General features: G+C 36.1%; 3 protein-coding genes across 3 annotated transcripts; 1 reads left to right on the plus strand and 2 right to left on the minus strand.

Annotated features, from left to right (window-relative positions):
- The first annotated feature begins 5,596 nt into the window (after positions 1–5,596).
- Positions 5,597–10,545, plus strand: LOC142531171 (protein STRUBBELIG-RECEPTOR FAMILY 6-like). The gene is made up of 16 exons (XM_075637236.1): positions 5,597–6,051; positions 6,707–6,839; positions 6,926–6,997; positions 7,079–7,144; positions 7,231–7,302; positions 7,400–7,471; positions 7,635–7,706; positions 7,779–7,844; positions 7,955–8,017; positions 8,116–8,426; positions 8,525–8,808; positions 9,061–9,326; positions 9,461–9,593; positions 9,711–9,829; positions 9,895–10,051; positions 10,130–10,545. Exons 1-16 carry the CDS (start codon positions 5,976–5,978, stop codon positions 10,277–10,279), a joined length of 2,112 nt encoding a protein of 703 aa, XP_075493351.1. The 5' UTR covers positions 5,597–5,975; the 3' UTR covers positions 10,280–10,545.
- Positions 10,546–10,756: 211 nt separating this feature from the next.
- On the minus strand, positions 10,757–15,210 carry LOC142530914 (26S proteasome regulatory subunit 7A). Its single transcript, XM_075636835.1, has 10 exons — positions 15,020–15,210; positions 14,096–14,177; positions 13,776–13,867; positions 13,615–13,692; positions 13,327–13,388; positions 12,737–12,881; positions 12,379–12,597; positions 12,112–12,293; positions 11,347–11,522; positions 10,757–11,153 (listed from the first exon to the last, which is right to left on the minus strand). The coding sequence occupies exons 1-10, from the start codon at positions 15,104–15,106 to the stop codon at positions 10,996–10,998; spliced, it is 1,281 nt and encodes a 426-aa protein (XP_075492950.1). The 5' UTR covers positions 15,107–15,210; the 3' UTR covers positions 10,757–10,995.
- A 441-nt stretch (positions 15,211–15,651) lies between these two features.
- Positions 15,652–19,051, minus strand: LOC142531891 (uncharacterized protein C23H3.12c). The gene is made up of 8 exons (XM_075638162.1): positions 18,594–19,051; positions 18,162–18,226; positions 17,897–17,995; positions 17,358–17,405; positions 16,701–16,770; positions 16,506–16,577; positions 16,111–16,224; positions 15,652–15,888 (listed from the first exon to the last, which is right to left on the minus strand). The coding sequence occupies exons 1-8, from the start codon at positions 18,813–18,815 to the stop codon at positions 15,742–15,744; spliced, it is 837 nt and encodes a 278-aa protein (XP_075494277.1). The 5' UTR covers positions 18,816–19,051; the 3' UTR covers positions 15,652–15,741.
- Positions 19,052–22,268: the final 3,217 nt, after the last annotated feature.

Genomic DNA, 22,268 nt, shown 5'->3' on the forward strand with positions numbered 1-22,268 from the left:
TGCTAAATTGTCGAAATGCGAGTTCTGGTTGAAACATGTAGTATTTCTGGGGCATATTATATCTGGAGACGGGATATCAGTTGATCCCAGTAAGGTTGAGGCAGTGATTTTGTGGCCGAGACCGACATCTGTACCAGAGATACGCAGTTTTATGGGTTTGGCAGGATATTATCGCCGATTTATTAAAGATTTTTCGAGTATTGCCAAACCGATTACACAGTTGACTCAGAAAAATGCTCCGTTTGTTTGGTCTGAGGAATGTGAGACCAGTTTTCTCGAATTGAAGAAAAGATTGACCAGTGCTCCTGTGTTGACGATTCCTTCAGGCACTGGTGGATTTGTTGTTTATTGCGATGCATCTCACCGAGGATTGGGCTGTGTGTTGATGCAGCGAGGACATGTTATCGCTTATGCCTCGAGACAGCTGAAACCCCATGAATCTCGTTATCCAATTCATGATATTGAATTGGCAGCCATCGTCTTTGCATTGAAAATATGGCGACATTATCTGTATGGTGAGAAATTCGAAATCTATTCTGATCATAAAAGCTTGAAATGTCTGTTTTCACAATCCGAATTGAATATGAGGCAGCGAAGATGGCTTGATTTGCTAAAAGATTTTGATTGTGAAATCAAATACTATCCAAGAAAGTCTAATGCAGCAGCTGATGCACTGAGTCGAAAGGTATGTTCTCTATCCTTATCGACTATGGGTGTTTCGAATTTGATTGAAGACTGCTTTTTGTCTGGATTAGCCTTTGAAACAGACTGTCGGCCTCTAAAATTATATGCAGTTCGAGCTGAACCAGAATTGATATTAAGAATCAAAGAGGCACAAAAAGTTGATCAGAACGTACAGAATGCGATTGCAATGGTCAAAGCTGGTCATCAATCGGAATATCAGGTTCGAGATAGTGTTTTGTATGTGAATAATTGTCTTGTTGTGCCGAATGTTTCAGAATTGAGACAGCGAATACTGACAGAAGCGCACAACAGTCGTTTTAGCATTCATCCTGGTGGCAGGAAAATGTATAATGATTTGAAGACACAGTATTGGTGGAAACAGATGAAATCTGATGTTACTGAATTTGTAGCCAAGTGTCTGAATTGCCAACAGGTGAAAGCTGAGAGGAAGAAACCCGGAGGATTGTTGCAAAGTTTGTCGATTCCTGAATGGAAATGGGAGCACATTTCCATGGATTTTGTGACACAGTTGCCCCGTTCCTCCCGAGGTTGTGATGCGATTTGGGTCGTGATTGATCAATTGACCAAATCCGCATGCTTTATTCCATACAAGATGACCTATAGATATGATCAGATGGCCGATATCTACGTCAAGGAAGTAGTCAGACTGCACGGAGTGCCGAAGTCGATTGTGTCAGACCGTGATCCTCGTTTTACTTCGCACTTCTGGCAGAGTTTGCAGCAAGCTCTCGGTACTAAGTTACATCTGAGTACCGCATATCATCCACGGACTGACGGACAGTCAGAGCGTACGATCCAGACATTGGAAGATATGCTGAGAGCTGTAGTGCTGGATTTTAGCACTAATTGGCAAGATGCGTTGCCTCTTTGCGAATTTTCGTACAACAATAGCTATCAAACGAGTATTGAGATGGCACCATTTGAAGTGTTGTACGGAAAGAAATGTCGATCCCCTCTTTATTGGGATGATATCTCTGAAGTTCCGGAGACTGGACCTGATATGATCAGAGATATGACTGAAAAAGTGAAATTGATTCAGAAGAAAATGAAGGCAGCCCAGGACAGACAAGCTAAATATGCCAACCTTCGACGTAGACCGTTGGTATTTGAGGTAGGGGATCGAGTATTCCTGAAGATTTCTCCATTCAGAGGTGTGGTTAGATTTGGGAAGAAAGGAAATTTGTCTCCACGATATGTTGGTCCTTATGAAATTCTTGAAAAGATAGGAGATCGTGCCTATCGACTAGCATTGCCGCCTTCATTATCTGGAATACATGATGTCTTCCATGTATCAATGCTGCGGAAGTATCTCCCTGATGATTCACATGTTATTCAACCCGACGAGACTGAGCTGGATGAGACATTGAGTTATGTCGAGAAACCGATTCGGATTATCGATCGTAAAGAAAAACAGCTTAGAACGAAGATGATTCCGTTGGTGAAAGTACAATGGACTCGTCATGGCGTTGAAGAAGCCACTTGGGAGACAGAATCAGATATGAGACAAGAATTCCCAGCATTATTTCACTGATGTAAATTTATGTTCAGTTTTATTACATACCTTCTTATTGATATGATGGATTGCCTATGATTTCGGGGACGAAATCATATCTTAGGGGGGGAGAAATGTAATGCCCAGAAATTTAATCCTAGTAATCTGTAATTATGGATTTATAATTTGATATGATTATGAAAGGATTAACCGAGACACGATTTGAAGTAACGTGTGATAATTTATGTGCGAGGACAGTGCCTCTCGCGCACGTGCGCGACGTGATGCGCGCCCATGCGCCAAATGGGCAGAAGACCTCGCGCATATGTGCGACATGAGGGCGCGCATATGCGCGAGCTGCACAGGTCGAGTCCAGAGAGCCTCGCGCATATGCGCGGAATTGAGGCGCGCATATGCGCGAGCGGCTGGGAAGACACGCGCCGAGACATATTATCTCGCGCATATGCGCCGAGAAGGGTCGCGCATATGCGCGAGACGTGTTGCGCGTAGAGTTCGCCATTTGCCTGATGCATGCATGATTGTATATATATATATATATACACAAATGTTTAATCCTTCAAAAACGAAAAAGTCGAAGGAAACTTTGGAGAAAATTGTCCTTGAATCTTAGGATCGCGATTGTGTAAAATCCGTCCGTCTGATTTTGAATCTGACTGCAGTACTGTGTTCATATCAACGCATGCTACAACTGGACGTAAGTTTTACTACGTTTTGATATGATTTGAAATGATGATGTTGTCAGAATTGAATGGAATTCATATATGATGTTCTTGACATGTTAGACATCATAGAATCGAAGTCAGATTAAGAAACGGACTGATTATGGAATTGTTATGATTTTCTGAAGTTAATTGACTGAGATATGATATCAGATTGTATTGGTATCGATTATTAGTTGAGGGAATTATTATCTGGTGATGTTATATTGACCGGGATATCGGGATTGTGCGGTTATACCGTTGATTTTGAATTATTGATAAGATTGGTATCGATTTAAACGGTATATTGATATGATATCATTGATATTGCCATTGCCAGATCGAGGGATTGACAGAGTTTGAATTCCTGACCGAAACTACAAACGAAAGGTATAAGTCAATGTGGTATCGGGAGATCGACTTAAGTCGGTTTAGACTTGAGTTTTCTCCTAAATCACATACTTTACTTTATTGCATTGATATTTGCATTGATTTGATTGATGTACTTGTTTTCTTGATTAATAGATAACAGGTATTAGACGAGTAATCTTGTGACAGAAGTGCCTGATAGTGGCGGGATCGCCACGGGCACATTGCACGATGTCACAAGATAGTGTATTGGCGATAGTGCCAAAGTCTGTCACCGGATGATTGGCTATCGATGTGGATAGAATTTGGGTTTCTTCTATTACTGTTGATCGATGTCGTATCGGTGTGGATAGAATTGGAGCTTCTTCTATTACTGGTGATCGATATTATATCGGTGTGGATAGAATTAGAGTTCCTTCTATTACTGGTGATCGATACCATATCGGTGTGGATAGAATCAGACCTTTTTCTATTTCTGGTGATCGATACCTTATCGACGTGGATAGAACTGGAGTCTTTTCTATTACTGTTGGTCGATATAGGAATGCCAACTTCTGGAAACCGGGATCCCTAGACTAGGATTGAGTCTAGTCTAAATTGTGTAGCTACGAGTATTGTCGACAGTTTGATATTAGTTATGTTTCAGATTTTGATACATATTGTTGTTACCTGTTACATGCTTTATATTTATTTATATGATTGCATGTTTCGTTGATTTATACTGGGATTATATTCTCACCGGAATTATCCGGCTGTTGTCTTGTCTGTATGTGTACATGACAACAGGTGGGACAGGCTCAGGGTCTCGAAGATAAAGAGAGAGATCGTGATTAGAGTGGCGGCTCCGGACTTGGATTAGAGATAGGGTTGAACACTTGATATTAGCTGTTAAACCTTAATTAAACAAATGTATGTGGTACAGAATTGGTACTTTTATATACTGAGATGTATATATGTTTTTATGTCACTACGTTCCGCATTATTATTAAAAAAAAGAAAAAAATTTTAGACCCTGTTATTATAATTGATTAAATAGTCCCAATGATGATTAAGAACATGATTAGCGTCCGGGTCCCCACAACTATCTAGTCACACAATTTGTCAAATAAGTTGTTTGATAGCTTATATGTTATTTTTTAAAAAGAAAAAGCTGAGGCGGCACTAATTTTTTTTTTAAAAAAAATCATATTTTAACATTTTACTTTTCTAAAATAGCCTTGTATATTTCTATAAATCCCCACCACGTCCTCCACCCATTAAATATTAACAATTTTCTATAATAATAAAAAAAAATTTCCAAAAAATATCAATTTTCTAAAATGAAAAAAATAGTTTTCCAAAAAATATCAATTTTCTAACAATGGATAGATTTTAATCAAGACAAATATTTAAAACCAGTTAGACTCAACTTAATTTTTGTCGAATCGGACAACCCCAAGTACGAGTCAATCCGACCCATTTAGCGTCCTAACAGGATGAAAAAACTCATCTCCATTATTTCGCTTCAAATATTTGTTTTTGATATCTTTCAAGGAAGATAATTATAATGAAATGGTCAAAAATAGTGCAGTATAAGCAACGGCAAAATATACAATGCAGCTGGCTTGATGTACTCAACTCAACTGAAATTAATTAAAAACAAAAGAAAAGAAAAGCATCTCAATTTAATCTTCTCAAAATTTGGCATTTAATTGCACCATTAAGAATATGACAAAAATTTGTGTGAGACGGTGTCACCGGTCGTATTTTGTGAGACAGATCTCTTATTTGGGTCATCCATGAAAAAATATTACTTTTTATGCCAAGAGTACTACTTTTTATTGTGAATATCACCCGTCTCACAGATAAAGATTCGTGAGATCGTCTCACAAGAGGCCTACTCAAAAAATATATTGCTTGTATCTTCTATATTTAGTTTAAATTTGATTAAAATATATGAGATAACATACTCTCTTTTCTTGTAATCGATGAATTCTATAAGATAAAATTTTCAGGGAAAAAAATGTAAAATAGCGTGTAAAACTTCACGTGACTACCAAAATTTACATAGGAGGTACAAGAGCATAACTTTTCCAATGTGAGCCCGTGAGTGTCTTCCACAACGGCTCGAAGAACAACAAACAAAATCTGGTGTATTGTGAAAAAAGGAAGGAAATTTAAATGCCCATCAAATTTATTTTATTTTGGTCAAGATTTCATATGGAAGTGTATTTTTATTAGGATTAAAGTTTGTTTTTAAATATTTTGTTTCATAAGAAACTCAATGTTATAAGCTATAAATAGCACTATATAAAATAATCAATCAATGGGAAAGCAGCACCTTGCGAGACATCTGTGTGTAAATATTATTTCAAGACGTGTAGGAAAGAGAGAGAGAAGAAGAAGAAACAAGAATTCGGTGGCTTTTGTATTATTATTCTTGTAGATCGTGCTGCCAACTTTTTGTGAGAACGGGTACACAATAAATATTCAGAAATGGGCACAAGATTCTTAAAGAATTCTTCTTCTCCTTAATATTATTATTGCCGATGAGATTGACAGAGAAAATGTTTTAAGAAAACCTTAAATGAGAGGTGAAGGAAAGGGTCGTTTGTCTTCATATTGATAAAGACAAAGCCTTTTTGATCCGGGCTTTTGGCTTTTATTTTTCCTTTTAAAAGAGTTGGGGTTGATATAGAAGCAAGAAAGGGATGAAAACGTTGACAGCGGTGGTGTTGCTTGTTAGCATTCTGAGTTGTGCAGATGCAGAAACAGATCCATCTGATGGTCAGCGTTTCTTTTAGAATATAACTTTGTGCATGTTGTGGGCTCTTGACTTATTTGAATGGCACCTTGCTTGTATTAGATTTGGATTAACAAAGTTATCTAATATATTTAGATGTGTTGGATATAATTTGGTGGGGTAGGGCTTCAAATTTTAGCTCTTGTGGTGTAAAAGAAGAAATCTTTATTCCGTTTAGGTGAATCTACAACCGCCAAATTGTCTATTTGCATTTGGGCATCTTCTGCTTCTGTGTTGTCAGTCGTTTAAACTAGCTAGGTGCAAATTAAATCTTTTTGGTCGATTTATTTCAAGAATAGATTATATTTATACTTCTTTTTAGCTAGGTTGAGTTTGATTAGGTAAAGTTTTACAGATTTGATTTAGTCATTTTGCAATATGATGTCTTGATTAATGCTTCTGTCATAGTTTTGTTTGCACAGTAGTGAGGGGAATATGGCAAAACATTTTTTTATGAATGATCAAACGATTGGGAACTACCTAAATTCAACTTGTGTGAGAATTTTCGTTCTTACGATTTTTCTGCTTACTTTTTAATCATGTGTTGCATGCAGCATGCTAGTTGCTACTCGGGCATATAAACAAGTTATTATCTTGTTATTGCATTTGTGATATTGACTTATCATCATTTGGAGACAGCTTCTATTCTCAATGCGTTATACATCAGTTTGAATTCACCACCACAACTTACCAAATGGAGCTCGAATGCTGGGGATCCTTGCGGAGATTCCTGGATGGGTATTACCTGTGCAGGCTCAAGAGTGACTAAAATGTGATTTCATACAAACACTTGAAAATTCTTTATCATGTTTGCTCATTACCTTAAATGCTGACCAGACTCTGGCATGTATTTGTCAGAAAGATATCCGGGTTAGGGCTCTCTGGAAATATGGGATACCAGCTAGATAAATTGACCTCTGTTACTGATTTGTAAGTTAATAGCTTCCGAGTTTGTTTGGTCTATTTCTTGTGTCGAGTATTTTTTCATGATATGACCTGTGCATTTTGCAGTGATATAAGTAACAATAATCTTGGAAACCAGATTCCTTATCAACTTCCTCCGAACATGGAAAGCCTGTATGCTTCATTTAGCATTAAATAGGAGATGACATTCCAAATTTTCTTGATTTTATCTCATCTCTCACTGTTCCCTTATGTTGCAGAAACCTTGCTGGTAATGGCTTCACTGATGGCCTTCCCTATTCCATGTCACTGATGACTTATCTAAAATACCTGTTAGTCATCCCTCGAACTGAAAACCTCCCATAAACCTCGATAATTTTTTAATGTTCTTCATACTTGCAAATATTTGACGTGTCTTTGTAACTTCAGTGACGTGAGTCACAATCACATTCAGGGCGAAGTGAATCTCATGTTCAGCTCACTTACCAATCTGTCAACATTGTAAGACTCATCTCATCATACAACCCGTACCTAGTTCAATAAGCTAAATTTCCATGCTTCTGCTTTCTCCTTGACTTAGGCTACAATCTTTCTGTTTTTTTTTTTTTTTTGGGTTCTTATTTTGGTTGAAGTGCCACCTATTTAATTGACACTCATGCTTCAGGGACTTATCTTTTAATGCCCTGACTGGCAATCTTCCTCAAAGTATGCAGTCGCTGACGAGTATATCTAATATGTGAGGGAATAAACTAAATTTATTTATTTGATTCTCTCAAATGAATTCTTAATGACCAGTTTAAGCAATCAGGTATTTGCAGAATAATCAGTTTACGGGAACCATCGATGTGCTTGCTAATCTTCCACTTACGAATCTGTGAGTGCTATTTCAAATTTGCTTCCCCACTCACGCACTTGCTCACTCGACATATACACTATTTATGGGCTGCTATTCAGTTTATATTGATCTATACTTCTCTTTGCTAGAAATATAGAAAACAACCATTTTAGTGGATGGATCCCACAACAATTGAAAAGCATAAATCTGCAGTAAGCATCTCATGATATATATACATTAACAAGCATTATGTTTTACCGTATAGTGATCTTGAAAGGCTTTTGCCATTTTGACGTGATGCAATTAACAGATCAAATGGCAACTCATTTGACTCTGGACCTGCGCCTCCACCTCCACCAAGCACTCCTCCTGCCAGCACGCTCAACCCAAATCACAAATCTGGAGGGAATAGTGACTCATCTAATGGGGGTGGTAGTGGAACTGGCGGACATAAATCTGGTGTAGGAGCTGGAGCTGTGGCTGGAATTATAATATCCATTTTTGTTGTAGCAGCAATAGTAATATTTGTTATTATGAAAAGACTATCCAGAAAGTCAATTACCGACATTGAAAAGCTCAACAATCAACCGTTCGCTCCTCTTACTTCACAAGAAGTGCGAGGTAGTTATAAGTCTTATTTTCATATGTATTATGAAATATTTATGCTGTCATGCAACCCTATTAATTTTGTGTGTTTTACTTCTTTTTTTTTACTGCAGATGAGAAGTATGTTGAAAATTCAGCAAAAGCCAACACAAAATATTTTGAAACTCTTCCCATGATAAATCTCAAACCTCCTCCTGTTGATCTTCACAAGACTGAGGAAGATATTGTCTCATTGAAGCCTATTAGTCCGCCAAAGAAAGTTCCTACTGTTCCATTAAATGCTAAACCGTATTCAATAGCGGACTTACAGGTAGTTACAAATAGTTTCAGTGTGGAAAACCTTCTTGGCGAGGGAACCGTTGGGCGTGTTTATCGAGCTCAATCTAATGATGGAAAGGTACTACGTGTCTTTCGTAACTGTGTTGTGGCTAAATCTACTTCTGAATTTAATAACTGTGGAGTTTCTGATTGTCCATTTGTTTTTTGTTTTGTTTTTCTTTTTTGTTTATCTGGAACTACTTACATTTTGGTTTATTAGAGCTGACATAAATCACATACAAATTGGATACTTGGAGCATTTGTTGTTTCCCTATTCAAGTGATTTTCGCTGTCTAATAATCTGCTATGCATGGTGTTTGGTAACATATAGGCTCTTGCTGTGAAGAAAATAAATTCATCTGCTTTGTCCAATTCTGAAGAATTTCTGAGCATCGTATCAGATATCTCACATTTGCATCATCCAAATATAACCGAGTTGGTAGGGTATTGCTCAGAGCACGGACAGCACCTGCTAGTTTACGAGTTCCATAAAAATGGATCCCTATATGAATTTCTGCACCTCTCTGATGAATATAGCAAGCCATTAACATGGAACACTCGAGTCAAGATTGCGTTAGGGACTGCGCGAGCATTGGAGTAAGTTTTATAAGTAGTTCAGGAAAACAACATATCGATTTCCACTAGTTAAACAGAAATCAATTCAGTTTTTCTTTTTTCCCATAAAGTTTAGCATGATTTTGCATACGGGTTCACCTTGCTGTCATCTGTAGGTACCTACACGAAGTTTGCTCACCTTCAGTTATCCATAAAAATTTTAAATCGGCAAACATCATACTCGACTTGGAGTTCAATCCTCACCTTTCTGATTGTGGTTTAGCTAGCCTTGTCCGAGAACCAGATCAGGTATCTCTTTGAACGTCTTGTTACGGCCTTTTTTCATCTTATTATTTACCTGACATAAATAGTGATTGAAGAAAATGTTTCATCATGACCACCATATTCAATACTTACCATTTGCAGGCATCTGGCTACAGTGCACCAGAGGTTGCCTTGTGTGGCAAATATACCTTAAAGAGTGACATACACAGTTTTGGGGTTGTGATGTTGGAACTTCTCAGTGGTCGTAAACCTTTTGACAGGTATATGTTTCATCTCTGCATGATACTATGTAATAGGAACTAATGCCCTTTTTGTTTGTGCATAGCTCAAGGGCAAGATCAGAGCAATCTTTAGTTCGATGGGCAACACCTCAGCTTCATGATATTGACGCCCTGTCCAAGATGGTTGATCCCCTTCTAAGAGGGCTTTATCCTGTCAAATCTCTCTCACGTTTTGCGGATGTAATTGCCCTTTGTGTTCAGGTATTTGTCACGTGTAAAAAGAGATCAATTACCTTGAGCTTGATTATCACCTAACTGTGTTCATTTACCTTTGTCCAGCCGGAACCAGAGTTCAGACCACCAATGTCAGAAGTTGTTCAGGCATTGGTACGTTTAGTACAACGAGCAAACATGAGTAGAAGGACTACAGGAAAAGAAGATGCAGTTCGGGATGAAAGAGGTGAAGATAGCGATGACAATAATTCTTAGCTTCTGCGAATATTTAAGTTCCAGTTCAATATCCGGCATCTACACGCTGAGCTTGAAATTGAAGATTGTTCGGCTTTATCAAATCAACCCATTCTTCGGCTACCATTTTTTTTTCTTTTTTTGGTCACATCCTCCTTGCATCGTAGTCGAGAGTGATTTGACAGATTTTCCTTGGATCTGTGTTAATTCGTATTCGAGCCTTGTTGTAACGTTTCAGACAATAATTTCTCAAAACTCCTGCCGTGCAAACAAGAGTTTCCCTGCAATGATCGTGTCTTGTCTACAAAAACTGCCAAATTTTGAAGTTAGTGGCCAATTTAGATCTGTTAACCAGATATCTAACTTGTGAGAATAGACCAGCTTAACTGCCATTCTTTCTCAAAATAGCATGAACCTTAGGTCAAAATAATAATTGATAATAATAGCATTGAATCTGATTTTAACAGCTCCATGCTATAGATTCAATCAAGTGGAAAATAAATTATAAAATGTGATGCCAAACTTATCATCAAAGTAAAGATATTCATTACAGAATAGCAAAACACTCAATGTTTGTCAGAATGTTTAAGTAAAATAGATGTAACCACAGCCATGGATACAATTGGTCTGCAGTGCAAAAAGTTCCAGCGTATGAAACAAGAACGAAAGAGAAGATAAAGTCCCAATTCCTGCTGCTGCATTTGACACCATCCTAAAATTTGACGCTGATAAAGCACTCAATTGTAAACCATGTACTTTGGTGTGGCACTAAATTTCTGATAGCCTTTGATGACTTTGTTAACAGCATCCAAGAAATCTTTTTCTGTGACAGTCTTCCTTCTTGCTCTAATAGCATACATTCCCGCTTCAGTGCACACACTTCTAATGTCGGCTCCTGATAATTAAAGTAATAGACAATAAGGAAGATTTTCAAGGTAAAATATGGAGTTAGATATGGAGTTTCTTTTTTTCTAGTATTCCACAGGCTTAACCGAGGGTATATGATAACAGAAATTAAAAGAACAAGTGAAGACGAAACTTTATGCATAATCATCACATCTAATTACATAGCAAAACAGGTAAATTACCAGTGGAATTTGGGCAAAGTCGTGCAAGAAGTTCAAACCGAATGTCCCTCTCACAGTTCATTGTGCGGGTATGAATCTTGAATATTTGAGTCCTACTTTCCAGATCAGGCAGTCCAAACTCTACTTTGCGATCTAGCCGCCCGGGACGTAATAGCGCAGGATCAAGTGTATCAGGTCTAGACAGTAGAAGCGAACCATTAATATCACACACAAACTTTGTTAGCAACCACGAAGCTTTGGTAATAAAGGTTTTATCAGCAAATATTTTAAAAAAATTCAAAAAAACGAGGAAAAGTACAATTCTGAGTTTGATAACTAAAAAACTCACCCTCCCCACACCGGGTATAGTGCATACAAAAAAATCCTCCTTAAACAAGTCAACCATGGACATAGTGTAAAGAAAATACGTACAAGGGGTCTGTAAGCAATCAATTCATAGACTGGACCGGTAGTGTCCCAGCTCCCAACATATATAGTAGCAAAATTAAAAGAGAAATATAATGGAACAAATAATTTGACGAGGTAAAACTAAAAATGTGTTGTTCATGGATATACTGATTCATGCATTCAACTGGGAAAAAAACATCACGTGTGAGTAACCACCTAGAAATTAGGTCATTTAACTGATAAAAATATAACATGTGCAAGATGAGCCTCCAAATAAGAACTTGTTCTACCTGATGAATCATCTTATGTGCCTAAAGCAAATATCATCAATAAACATTTGTACAGAAAAAGGGTGCAAAAAACAAAAGGAAAACTCACCTATTGGTCGCCATTAGAACTTTAATATTGCCACGGGCATCAAATCCATCGAGCTGATTCACAATTTCAAGCATGGTGCGCTGAACCTCATTATCTCCACCGACTCCATCATCGAACCGTGCACCCCCGATGGCATCCACTTCATCAAAAAACACGATGCAAGCTTTTTTAGAGCGAGCCATCTGCCAGTGTAAAGAAAGTGAATTTTTAGCAGATTCACATTCCGACAGGATTAGTTGAAAGCTAGTACACAGAGGAGAATTGAACCTGAAAGAGTTCACGAACCATCCGAGCCCCCTCACCAACATATTTCTGGACAAGCTCACTCCCAATTACACGAATAAAACATGCATCGGTTCTGTTAGCCACGGCTCTGGCTAGCAGAGTTTTACCTGTACCAGGAGGACCATAGCACAGAACGCCTTTTGGAGGATCAATCCCCAGCTTAACAAATTTTTCAGGATGAAGCATGGGTAGCTCAACCACCTAGCAAGATCCATAATGCATAAGTAGAAATTCCAGTTAAAATATTGGAAAATTAAAAAAAATTGGAAAGAGCCGGGGGAATGAAAAACACAGAGCAACAAATTGCGCATTAGTATGCAAAGACACAAATATAATAAACCTCTCGCATCTTTTCAATCTGCTCTTTACATCCTCCAACATCATTATATGTAACATCAGGTTTTTCTTCAACTGTCATCATTGTAACACTTGGGTCAATTTTTGGAGGCAAAGGAATCTGAATTTGGTATTTATTTCTGTCAACGCTGCAACAACAACAAAATATCAAACTACATATCATAATAAGAACAGATAAATATTTGCAACAAGAAGCTAAAGCCTCCTATATCATGATTTACACAGCTTGTGCAATCTGATATTATTTGATAATGGAAAACAGATAAACAGGTTAGTTAATAAAATGCTTCATGTTGAATCAGGCAAATAAATGAAGCGTGGGGCTACCCAAACAGATTCTCTTTTGTACATTATAGATTATATAAAGAAAAAATTAAAAGTAATTTTCCAAGTTGCTCAACATAATCATTTCTTTAGGATAAGTACAATTAATTAAAACATAAAAAAGTAACACATTTAGTAGGATAAGACAAAAAATAAGTGCACAGTTACAGCTAAATCATCATATCTATACCATTTGGAAAACAAGAATTTTTTGCTGGCTCGATGATAAATCAAGACAAAAAAGCTTACCCGACACGCATCCCTTCTTCAATATCAGTAGGTGAAACCTTATCGCCCAAGCCAACAACAAACTGCGCCATGTGTAACATGCCCAAGAGTTTAAAATAATATACTGCCAAATCCAAGATATCCAAATTGTATGAATCTACTGACAGTCATGTCATATGCGTGTGTACATGTGCATGTATCCCTGAATATCACTACTTGCTTTTTTCGTGTCCGAAAGTTTAATGATGTGGAGTAACCATGTTCACATGTTCTTATAAAGCTGTCAAGAAGAAAGAGAAACCAACTTACTTTTGCAATTTGCTTGACATTTATAACATACTTTGCATCATCAGTATTTGGACTGATTATCTTTGTGCATCTTGCAACCTAGTCGAAAAAACCATTGATATATTTGTGTGATAAGAATAAGATGGAGAGAAAATAAATTTAGAGAGTATTGTAAAAAACACCTGAAGCGGTTGTTCCTCTTGCATCATTTGCTTATCAGACACAAGATCCCATTGGCTGGGAGCAGCTAAACCAGTGTCAGATTCCTTGATACCTAAAATAGTCAATATTTAAAATTTTAACGTAGAAAGACATGAAGGAACATGAATGGAGCACACCTACCATGTTAGATAAAATAATGATATCATTTGTCAATCCATAAAATTAAATTAGCAGTATGTTTCTACAGTATTTTCTCGGAATCCAGGCTAATTATTGCTGAACTAATAAAATAAGTGTTTTTCTTTGTTGAAGAGAAATTTACGCAGTACACTTAACATACCGCATAAATCATTAATCTTCTTTGCCATGTCCTTGATTTCCTTTTCAGCTTTCTTTATGCTTGTAGAATAAGGTCCCAAGCCCTGCATCCATCAGCTGATTATTACAATTGAAGCATATTTCACAAACCCTAAAGATCAACTCTCAAACACCTTGAATTTCCATCTAATATTATGATATTAGAATAGTTGTTCAATTAAGTGGCCATTTAAACCAAACTTGGCGTTTGGCTAAACAGGGAACGCCTAATATTTTCACAAGAAGAACCCGCGAATACAAATTCAAACAATCAGAGCCAGAAACCAAATATAAAGAAACTTTTATGCCAAAGACTGGCAGTTTCTCAGACCCTACATGCTCCCTTCGTTTCCAAAGAAGTAATGCTTTGGCTTTTTACATTTTTGGATCTCGCTGAGCATCCTAGGTCCTAATAGGGAGCATGTAAAATTCAGCAGGCAATAAAGACTAATTAGAGACAACAAATGGCAGCGAGAGGGAGGAGAACCAGTAGGGTGCCCGACCGCCTTCCTCCCACATGTACTCGCCAAGCACCTGATCCCCGTTCAAATCGTAGTTCCACTACGGACCTAATTTTTCTTGGCTCAAATCCACAGTAAATGAACTACGGAAACTTTATGCTACACAACAATATGGCATTCGCAACCGAACTACAGATTTTCGAATCCACAATTCAGTGTATCCTTGTTCAAAAATTAGGACGACTAAATTCCACACATCATTAAAATCCAAGATCTAATTTTCATCCCTTGGGCAAAATAAAAACCCGACCCGGCTACTAAATCCATCACCCCCACAGATTAGAACTCTTAATCCGCCCAATTCCCATGTAACAAGTTCCAAAAAAGGGGGAAAACAGCTCAAATTAAGGGTCAAACAAAAAAAAAAATAGAGAGATAAAAAATACATATGTTTTGAGGAGGGCAATATCATCTTCATCGAGTGGCCTGGGGTTCTTCTCGTCCTTGATCTCATCTTCAGGCTCCGGTGCCATCGCCAATGATTCTTTTCCCTTTCTTGAGGAAAACTAACCTTTCTTGAAGAAGAGGTTAGATATATACGAAAATGCGGTCGGACGCGCTCTGCATCTGCTTATTAGTTATTGGTGCTAGGTCATACGTGCCAGCCCAATATCCACAAATGGGCCCAGTAGTTGAATCATTTTTCAGGCCCAGGCCCAGGCCCAGGATAAAAAATATTGATAGGGACACGTAACTTTTATGACTTGAACCTTAATAGTCAATGGCAACAGCAAAACCGGGCTTGTAGACCAATGGTTTCATCTCATGCAAGATTAGCCGGTTTCACGAGTTCGATCCTCCCTAAAAAACAAAAAAAATGGCAATAGCTTACTGGATACCTATTTACTTATTAAGTACATAATAACTTAGTTGATTAATTTAGTACATTTGTCAACATCGCTATTAAATTTATAAACCTTAATCTTTTTCATTGGTCCAGCTGGAATAGAGACATGAATAAATAAAAAGAAAAGACTCCCAATCCCACAAGATTTGAGTTTTAACAAAAGAAATCAAATATGCAAAGTTACTTATTCAATGGGCAATTCCTCACCACCAAATTGTCAAAAATGTATATCAATCAGAAAGTGGGTTCATTCTAAAGAAGCTACATCAAATTTCGATATTTGACAACATCTGCATTGTTCAAATAAAATTTCTGGCAAATTTTTGATATGGTGCTGTCATCCAGACCTTCATCGGCGCCATCTTTATGATCAAGAAGCTTTTCAAGTTCCGCCGATGGTTGAAAAACCTGATCACACAATACAATAGGTGCTTCAGGCAAAAGTATCAAATATGATGAAAAAAATAACTGGGAAAATATGTAAAAGTATACATGATAGATCATGAAGTTCAGGATTAGAATAGCTCAGTGAGCTCTAGCAGACAACCCTATTTAACTAACGTAACTAGTGCCGACGAAAATACGTAAAACAAATAAAGTTAACAATAATGAGTTGGGAATCTTAATTACCCATGAAGAAACAATTGAATCTTTGCTTTCTTTGACGGAAATTGGTGTTGAACTCTCCCTCACTTTCACCTTCTCAACGGAATCGGTGACCAAGTGCAGAAGCTTCTCACTTCCCTGAATTCATGCCAGTAAAAATGAAATACATTCCAGGTCGGTTCTTTTCCATTTGTTAATTTATATTCAAATTCCAGGTTAATGTTGCATTTTGATTGATAGATTTGAAGGCAGATATCTCAAATGCATAATAACAAATTCATTGGTTTCAAATCTCAAATAATTATTTTTTGAATCATAACGACTGATTTCAAATCCATCCCGGAGTCATTTCAAATCTTCCTCTAAAATACTTCATCAAACTCAAACAACCTATTGATTTTTAGAAGTTTGTTTTTAACCTGTGAAGCTCTCCAATGGGAGTAAGTCCGGAACAAGATCCAAAAGAATGGGACGTTTGGCAAAGGAAGAACCTGCATAATATTTCAGTGAGTTCAAGTATCAGATAAAATAAAACGGAGTAATCCAAACTTAAAGAATGCATATGTGAGAATATGAAGATTCGGAATCCTTTGACGAAAAAATTATGTGCATACCATGAAAACTGATGTCAAAGGCAGCAAGATGGCCGATTTGTAAAAGTACTGCTTATGAATAACTGATCCCCTGGGAATGTTCACGTTACATTATATAAGGATTGGTCCATAAATAAACAAATATTATTTAATATTAAACAAAGCGTGGAATACCATTACAAGCTTACATTAAAGAGGGATTGATGCATAAAAATAAAATATAATGTAATCTAAAAAGGTATCAAAAAATAATACTCGATCCTTTGAGATGCTGTAAAGCTTGTCTTAAACCATGATATGACCCGATCCAGTCGTAGAAGAATTTGATCATAAATTTCATTTAGGTCCAAATTTATTATCATAAAACCGTACGCCACTGACCTAGGCATGCTATAGCAAAATGAGCTCTCTTGCACCTTTTCCCGAGCTATGAGTGAGACAATATTACCTAGCCGAAATTGAAATTTGTCGAGCTGTCACAGTGAGGTGATGGAAATTAAAAGCGTGGACCGCCCTTGTTAAACTAACCTCCCTACGTGGCCACTTCATCCCAATAAATGTGATCAAAGTAGTTGATGCAAGCAGAGATAGACCATGAAGTTCAGACTCAGTAACAAATAGTAGATATTACACAGATGATACAAGGAATATCAATGAAATGAAGTAATAAAATATCACCTGAAGGCTATGTGCCGTAATCTTCGGCGGACAAGTCGCGAATTCAAACTGTGATATTTCAAAGAGAGAAAAATGATTTAAAGACCTGCCTTGAGGAAAAAAACAAACATCCATCCTGCCCATATTGTTATTTGGAATCATTTATTCCAAGCCAAGACTTTTTCGTTTATTTCAATTCAAGAATTTTTTTCATCAATTTACATCCCTAAAGTTTCAGAACTTCCATAATTCCCTTTAACATCAGGCATTCAATAATTCACTAAGATTAACAGCTCGCTAGTTTCAAAAATGAGCCAAGTTAAACCTCTTTTATATTTTACTATTTAGTGTTTCACATATGGCCAAATCTTATAAATAAGTATTTCAAAAAAAACAAGAAAATCTAGTCATACTAACAACTTATAATCCATCAAGCCAACACAATCTAACAATAACTTCATTTATGGATGGGTATTATTCAAATTTTCGTTCTTACTTGATTTGCAATATATATTGGTTCATTTAGTATTAATATAGTATAATAGAAGAGATAACAGCACCTTGATGGGTATGTGATTTCCACACTGTCAATCTCCTTTGGAATAGATTTGAAGAAGATTTCTGATGGCTTCACACGTGACAGCAGCATTAATCCAAATCTAGGCATAAGCACCATCAATCAACACGTGGAAACAATACAAGTCCAGCACATTTGTTTTCTTCACTATTATTTTATAATTATCTCAAAAGAAGATGTTGACAATCTTCACGCAAACAGTTAAATATCTAATAAAAATGTCATAAACATGAGGAATATGTAAATACCCATGAATCTTGTTCTTTATAGTCCCTTGAGGTGCCTTCTCCAGATTAATCCAAGCAACATTCATCTAAAGAAAAAACATAAAATTACTTAAATACATACACAACATAGATACACATCGATCCCATAGCAGCAACATCATATATATGTACACACACACACACAAACTCCTACACAAATCTAAACAAAAATATTTTTGAATACTCGTTCAGACTCCATAATCAGCACCAACCTTCAGGCACTACTCAGGAATAAATAGGAAAAGACATTTTCATTTGAGAGCAGAAAAAAATGTTGTCGATTCATGGGCGGGGTGACTGCCCTGCTGATCAACGCCATTGAAAATAAATACTACAAAAACTTAACGAGGGCCTGACCCAGATTTAACAGCAATAAGCAAGAGAAAATGCATACATTGATGAAAAAGTCGTCACCTTGTTCGCGACAAAATCAACCACAAGTTCAACTTTAGACGACGCCTCGGAGGCATGAAAGCCGTTTACAGGAGATGGTTTCGAGGAAAAAAGCATGCTGTAGAGTTCTCTGAACGTGGAAGGAGTGTTGGGAGACTGAGCGCCGGGCGCTGAAGGGTCAATCATTCGGCTGAAGCACCAGCTTCTTCCTCTGATCGGAAACACCACAAGTTTAGCCCTCATCTTTGAACAACCTCAAATCAATGATATCGACTGATTTCTTCTATATATCTTCGGAGAGATCAATTTCAAGAAAACTGGGGATGAAAAATCAAGAAGGTGGGGGGGTTCTTGATCGCTTCAGAATGTGACAGTGTCAAGGCCCGTCGCGAGAGCATAGTTTCCAAGATTATGCTGCGGCGGGGTCCGAGGTTTAGAGCGTTTTACGGTGAAATTTCTATAGCAAGGACGACTCAGCTTTAACCGCTACCCATATCTGTGTGAAGTAGAAGTGCCATTTGAATGGGCCATTTGACAGGCCCGACAAGGAACTTAGGCCCAGCTAATAGATGGGCTTCTAATTCCAAGTATTATTTGAATATGTTTCTTATTTCTTTGGGTTTCGATCCTTCCAAAGGAAACATCAGTTTGTAATTTCCTCTATTTTTTAACGAAACACTTTACATTCCAACATTAAGTTTTAAACTTGACAAAAACTTATGTGAGACGGTATCACGAGTTGTATTTGTGAGACGGATATCTTATTTGGATCATCCATGAAAAGATATTACTTTTTTATACTAAGAGTATTACTTTTTTTTGTGAATATCGGTAGGATTAACCCGTCTCACAGATAAAGATCCGTGAGACCATCTCACAAGAGACATACTCTTTAAACTTTATGTAAGTGTAATAATGGATAATGAGTTGATTTGATTTAGAAAAAACCAGTAAAATAAAATTATCATATATTTTGTAATAACAAAGTATTCTTTCACATTGCGGGATTGACACTGTTTGATTTGAATGATGTATAATACTTCATTATAAATTCACATATATGGATAATTAATGTTGGATTGAAAATCGCTCGTAATCTTGATTTTGATGATAACAAAATTTGTTATTGTTTTTTTAACATATTTACTCAAATGTATAGATATATGTCAAATTAGAAGTTTCGAGAAGCAGGAACTTAAATTATCAAGCTGGAAATAATGTGTAGCTAATTTTTTGTGCATATCTTACAACCCAGTTATCCAAATGACAAGTAGTCAAAATAGTTGGAAAACAAACTTAATTTTCTACGAGTCATATATCAATATGACTCGACGAGTTCAGATGTTATCTATGCTAACCGGATCTCGTAATGTCCAGCTAGATGACACGAATACAACATCCGACTTTACATGAACAGTTCTGGTATTTTGGCCATATATCTAAGCTATAGTATCGAAATTGAATTTTTCATTATGATTACGAAGGTAATATGATCTACAAATTATTTTCCAAAGTCGACGCCTATATATGATATCAGGTGAAAAACCGCGATAAAATTGTTGATTTTGCATTGAATGAAGAATAAGTTCTAGTTTGCATGCATATATAGTATTTCAAAGCATATCTTTCTCACACAAGCTCGAAATTGAGTTATTCTTGATCTATGAAAAGTTAAGAGAAATGACTACAACTTTTATGTTCATCACTTTGTTTAGAAATTGACGAATCAAAAATTATAATCATATAAATAAACCAACTCGACTTGGTCCAGCTAGACATCTCCAGCCGCATCTAGCATAAATCTAGCTTGATATCAAAAAGTGGCTAACAACTTGAGTATGGCCATTAAAATTTCAGAAATCGTACAGAAAATTTCAAAACGGTCATATTATTGTTTTTAACGTTTATATCATTATCGGATGCCATAAATGCAACATTTTAGAAGAACAAACAAGAGCTTTTGATGGGTATTAAAAGCATGGGCAGATTATACAAAAAAAACTAGAATGATAGCAAGCCCAAAAAAGTGAGATATGAGGAACAAAAAGAGAGATAAGTTTTAAAAGATAAATCATCTACATCAAATCAAATTTGCAGAACATTCTTCCATGTTCAAGTATTGAAGAATAGATCATTAGAGAAGAGCTCACTCACACAAAAGAATGATGTGTTTCAAAGAATAGATTAGTGATAGTCTTTACATAAAGATGTTAAATATTATGTTTGTAGTCTTGGTATAAGATACATCAAACATTATATGGATTGTGAGATTGCGACTTATAATCTAGAGTGTTCTAGGAGTTTTGATTTGACCATGGATAGATTTTAAGTCGAAGTAGGTTTGTACAAAAATATGTATCAATCAAAGTCTTCTAGTATATACATTCCTTAGTAGAATAAATGGTGATATAGGAGTTTTAAATATCTGAATATCTATAAACAAATTTGTCCATCTTACTTTATTGTAATTATTTATTATTGTTGTTTTGATAAGCATTGTTGATGAATTTTATATGTTCTTTTAGTGTTTGATAAAATACTTCAACCAAATTGTTTTATACGTTCAACTTGCATTATTTTCAAATAAATAAAAAAAGTTTAATGATTTTTAAAAGGTTATGTTAAGTTTCTTCTACTCGATTTTGATCTTCTAAGAAGCATATTCCTATACTTCTTGAAGGAAAAATGGTGGGTTAAACATGCATGAATAAGAGTAATATTGGGAAGTTCTAGTGTGTCAAGCTGCTGACATTGCGTCATTTGATCTGGTTGGCTAGTTAGGTAATAAAAAGTGACGTCAGATCTTAATGGGTATTAATATCTTCTGGGATAGGACTGATGATAGGCAAAGAGTAAGATTGATCTTTAAATGATATGAGACAGTACCAACACATAGACATGCGTCTCTCTGGACTCATTAGCCTGACAGCCCAACTAGCAATCATATAGGTGCGTTCTACGATGCCACGAGTATAAGAAAATAAAATTGCATCTTAGCTAACAGTTATAGCTTTTGGCCAAGCGTTTCTTTTTGTGTTGGCATGCTTTGTAATTCCTTTACATTTGTGATTGTGCATAGTGACTAATAATAGAATCTTTTCAATGTTTAATGAATATTTGAGTTGGCAAATTTATCTTTATTTTGTATCGCTTGAAAATTTTGGATTTAAATTATCTATTCTTATTAAAACTTAATTACTCATTTATGTATCTATCTGTTGAATATTTCATAGATATCATATATTTAGATTGAGTTGAAAATTTAATATTTATGTTATTATTGTGCATTATTTTAGTTATCTTTCTATTTTTGTCAATTTTCAAGCTTTCAAAATTACATGGGATAGCTAATTATAATTTTAAGAGAGATATTTAATTTTAATCTCGAAGAGAAAAAAATTTTTTGCTTAATGTGTTTTAAAAAAAACAGTCTTTTTTGTTATCTAAAAATGGGAGAAATATATTAGATAAACAAGGATGTCGATTAATTAAAGTTATAATATTTTGTTCATATCTCTCAGGTCGATTATTTACAAGAAATGATTTAGTATGTGTACAAATATAACATAATGATGTACAAATCATCTTCCAAAGTAGACGCCCATATTTGAATTTAAATGGTGAAAAACCGTGATGAAGTTGTTGGTTTTCCACTGATTCTGCATTGAATGAAGAACAAATTCCAACTTGCATATA

This window comes from Primulina tabacum, chromosome 17, assembly GCF_025594145.1.
Source record: "Primulina tabacum isolate GXHZ01 chromosome 17, ASM2559414v2, whole genome shotgun sequence".
In the NCBI taxonomy this organism is placed as follows: domain Eukaryota; kingdom Viridiplantae; phylum Streptophyta; class Magnoliopsida; order Lamiales; family Gesneriaceae; genus Primulina; species Primulina tabacum.

Coding starts and splice junctions, on each gene's coding strand:
- LOC142531171 (XM_075637236.1), top strand. CDS start 5,976: ATGAAAACGTTGACAGCGGTGGTGTTGCTTGTTAGCATTCTGAGTTGT. Junction 7,707..7,778: donor CTGACGAGTATATCTAATAT/GTGAGGGAATAA, acceptor TTAAGCAATCAG/GTATTTGCAGAATAATCAGT. Junction 8,809..9,060: donor CTCAATCTAATGATGGAAAG/GTACTACGTGTC, acceptor GGTAACATATAG/GCTCTTGCTGTGAAGAAAAT.
- LOC142531891 (XM_075638162.1), bottom strand. CDS start 18,815: ATGAGGGCTAAACTTGTGGTGTTTCCGATCAGAGGAAGAAGCTGGTGC. Junction 18,227..18,593: donor TTGATTTTGTCGCGAACAAG/GTGACGACTTTT, acceptor TTTTTTCTTTAG/ATGAATGTTGCTTGGATTAA. Junction 15,889..16,110: donor ATTCAATTGTTTCTTCATGG/GTAATTAAGATT, acceptor TTGTGTGATCAG/GTTTTTCAACCATCGGCGGA.
- LOC142530914 (XM_075636835.1), bottom strand. CDS start 15,106: ATGGCACCGGAGCCTGAAGATGAGATCAAGGACGAGAAGAACCCCAGG. Junction 13,693..13,775: donor AAGAGGAACAACCGCTTCAG/GTGTTTTTTACA, acceptor TTTTTCGACTAG/GTTGCAAGATGCACAAAGAT. Junction 13,389..13,614: donor ATGTCAAGCAAATTGCAAAA/GTAAGTTGGTTT, acceptor CACATGGCGCAG/TTTGTTGTTGGCTTGGGCGA.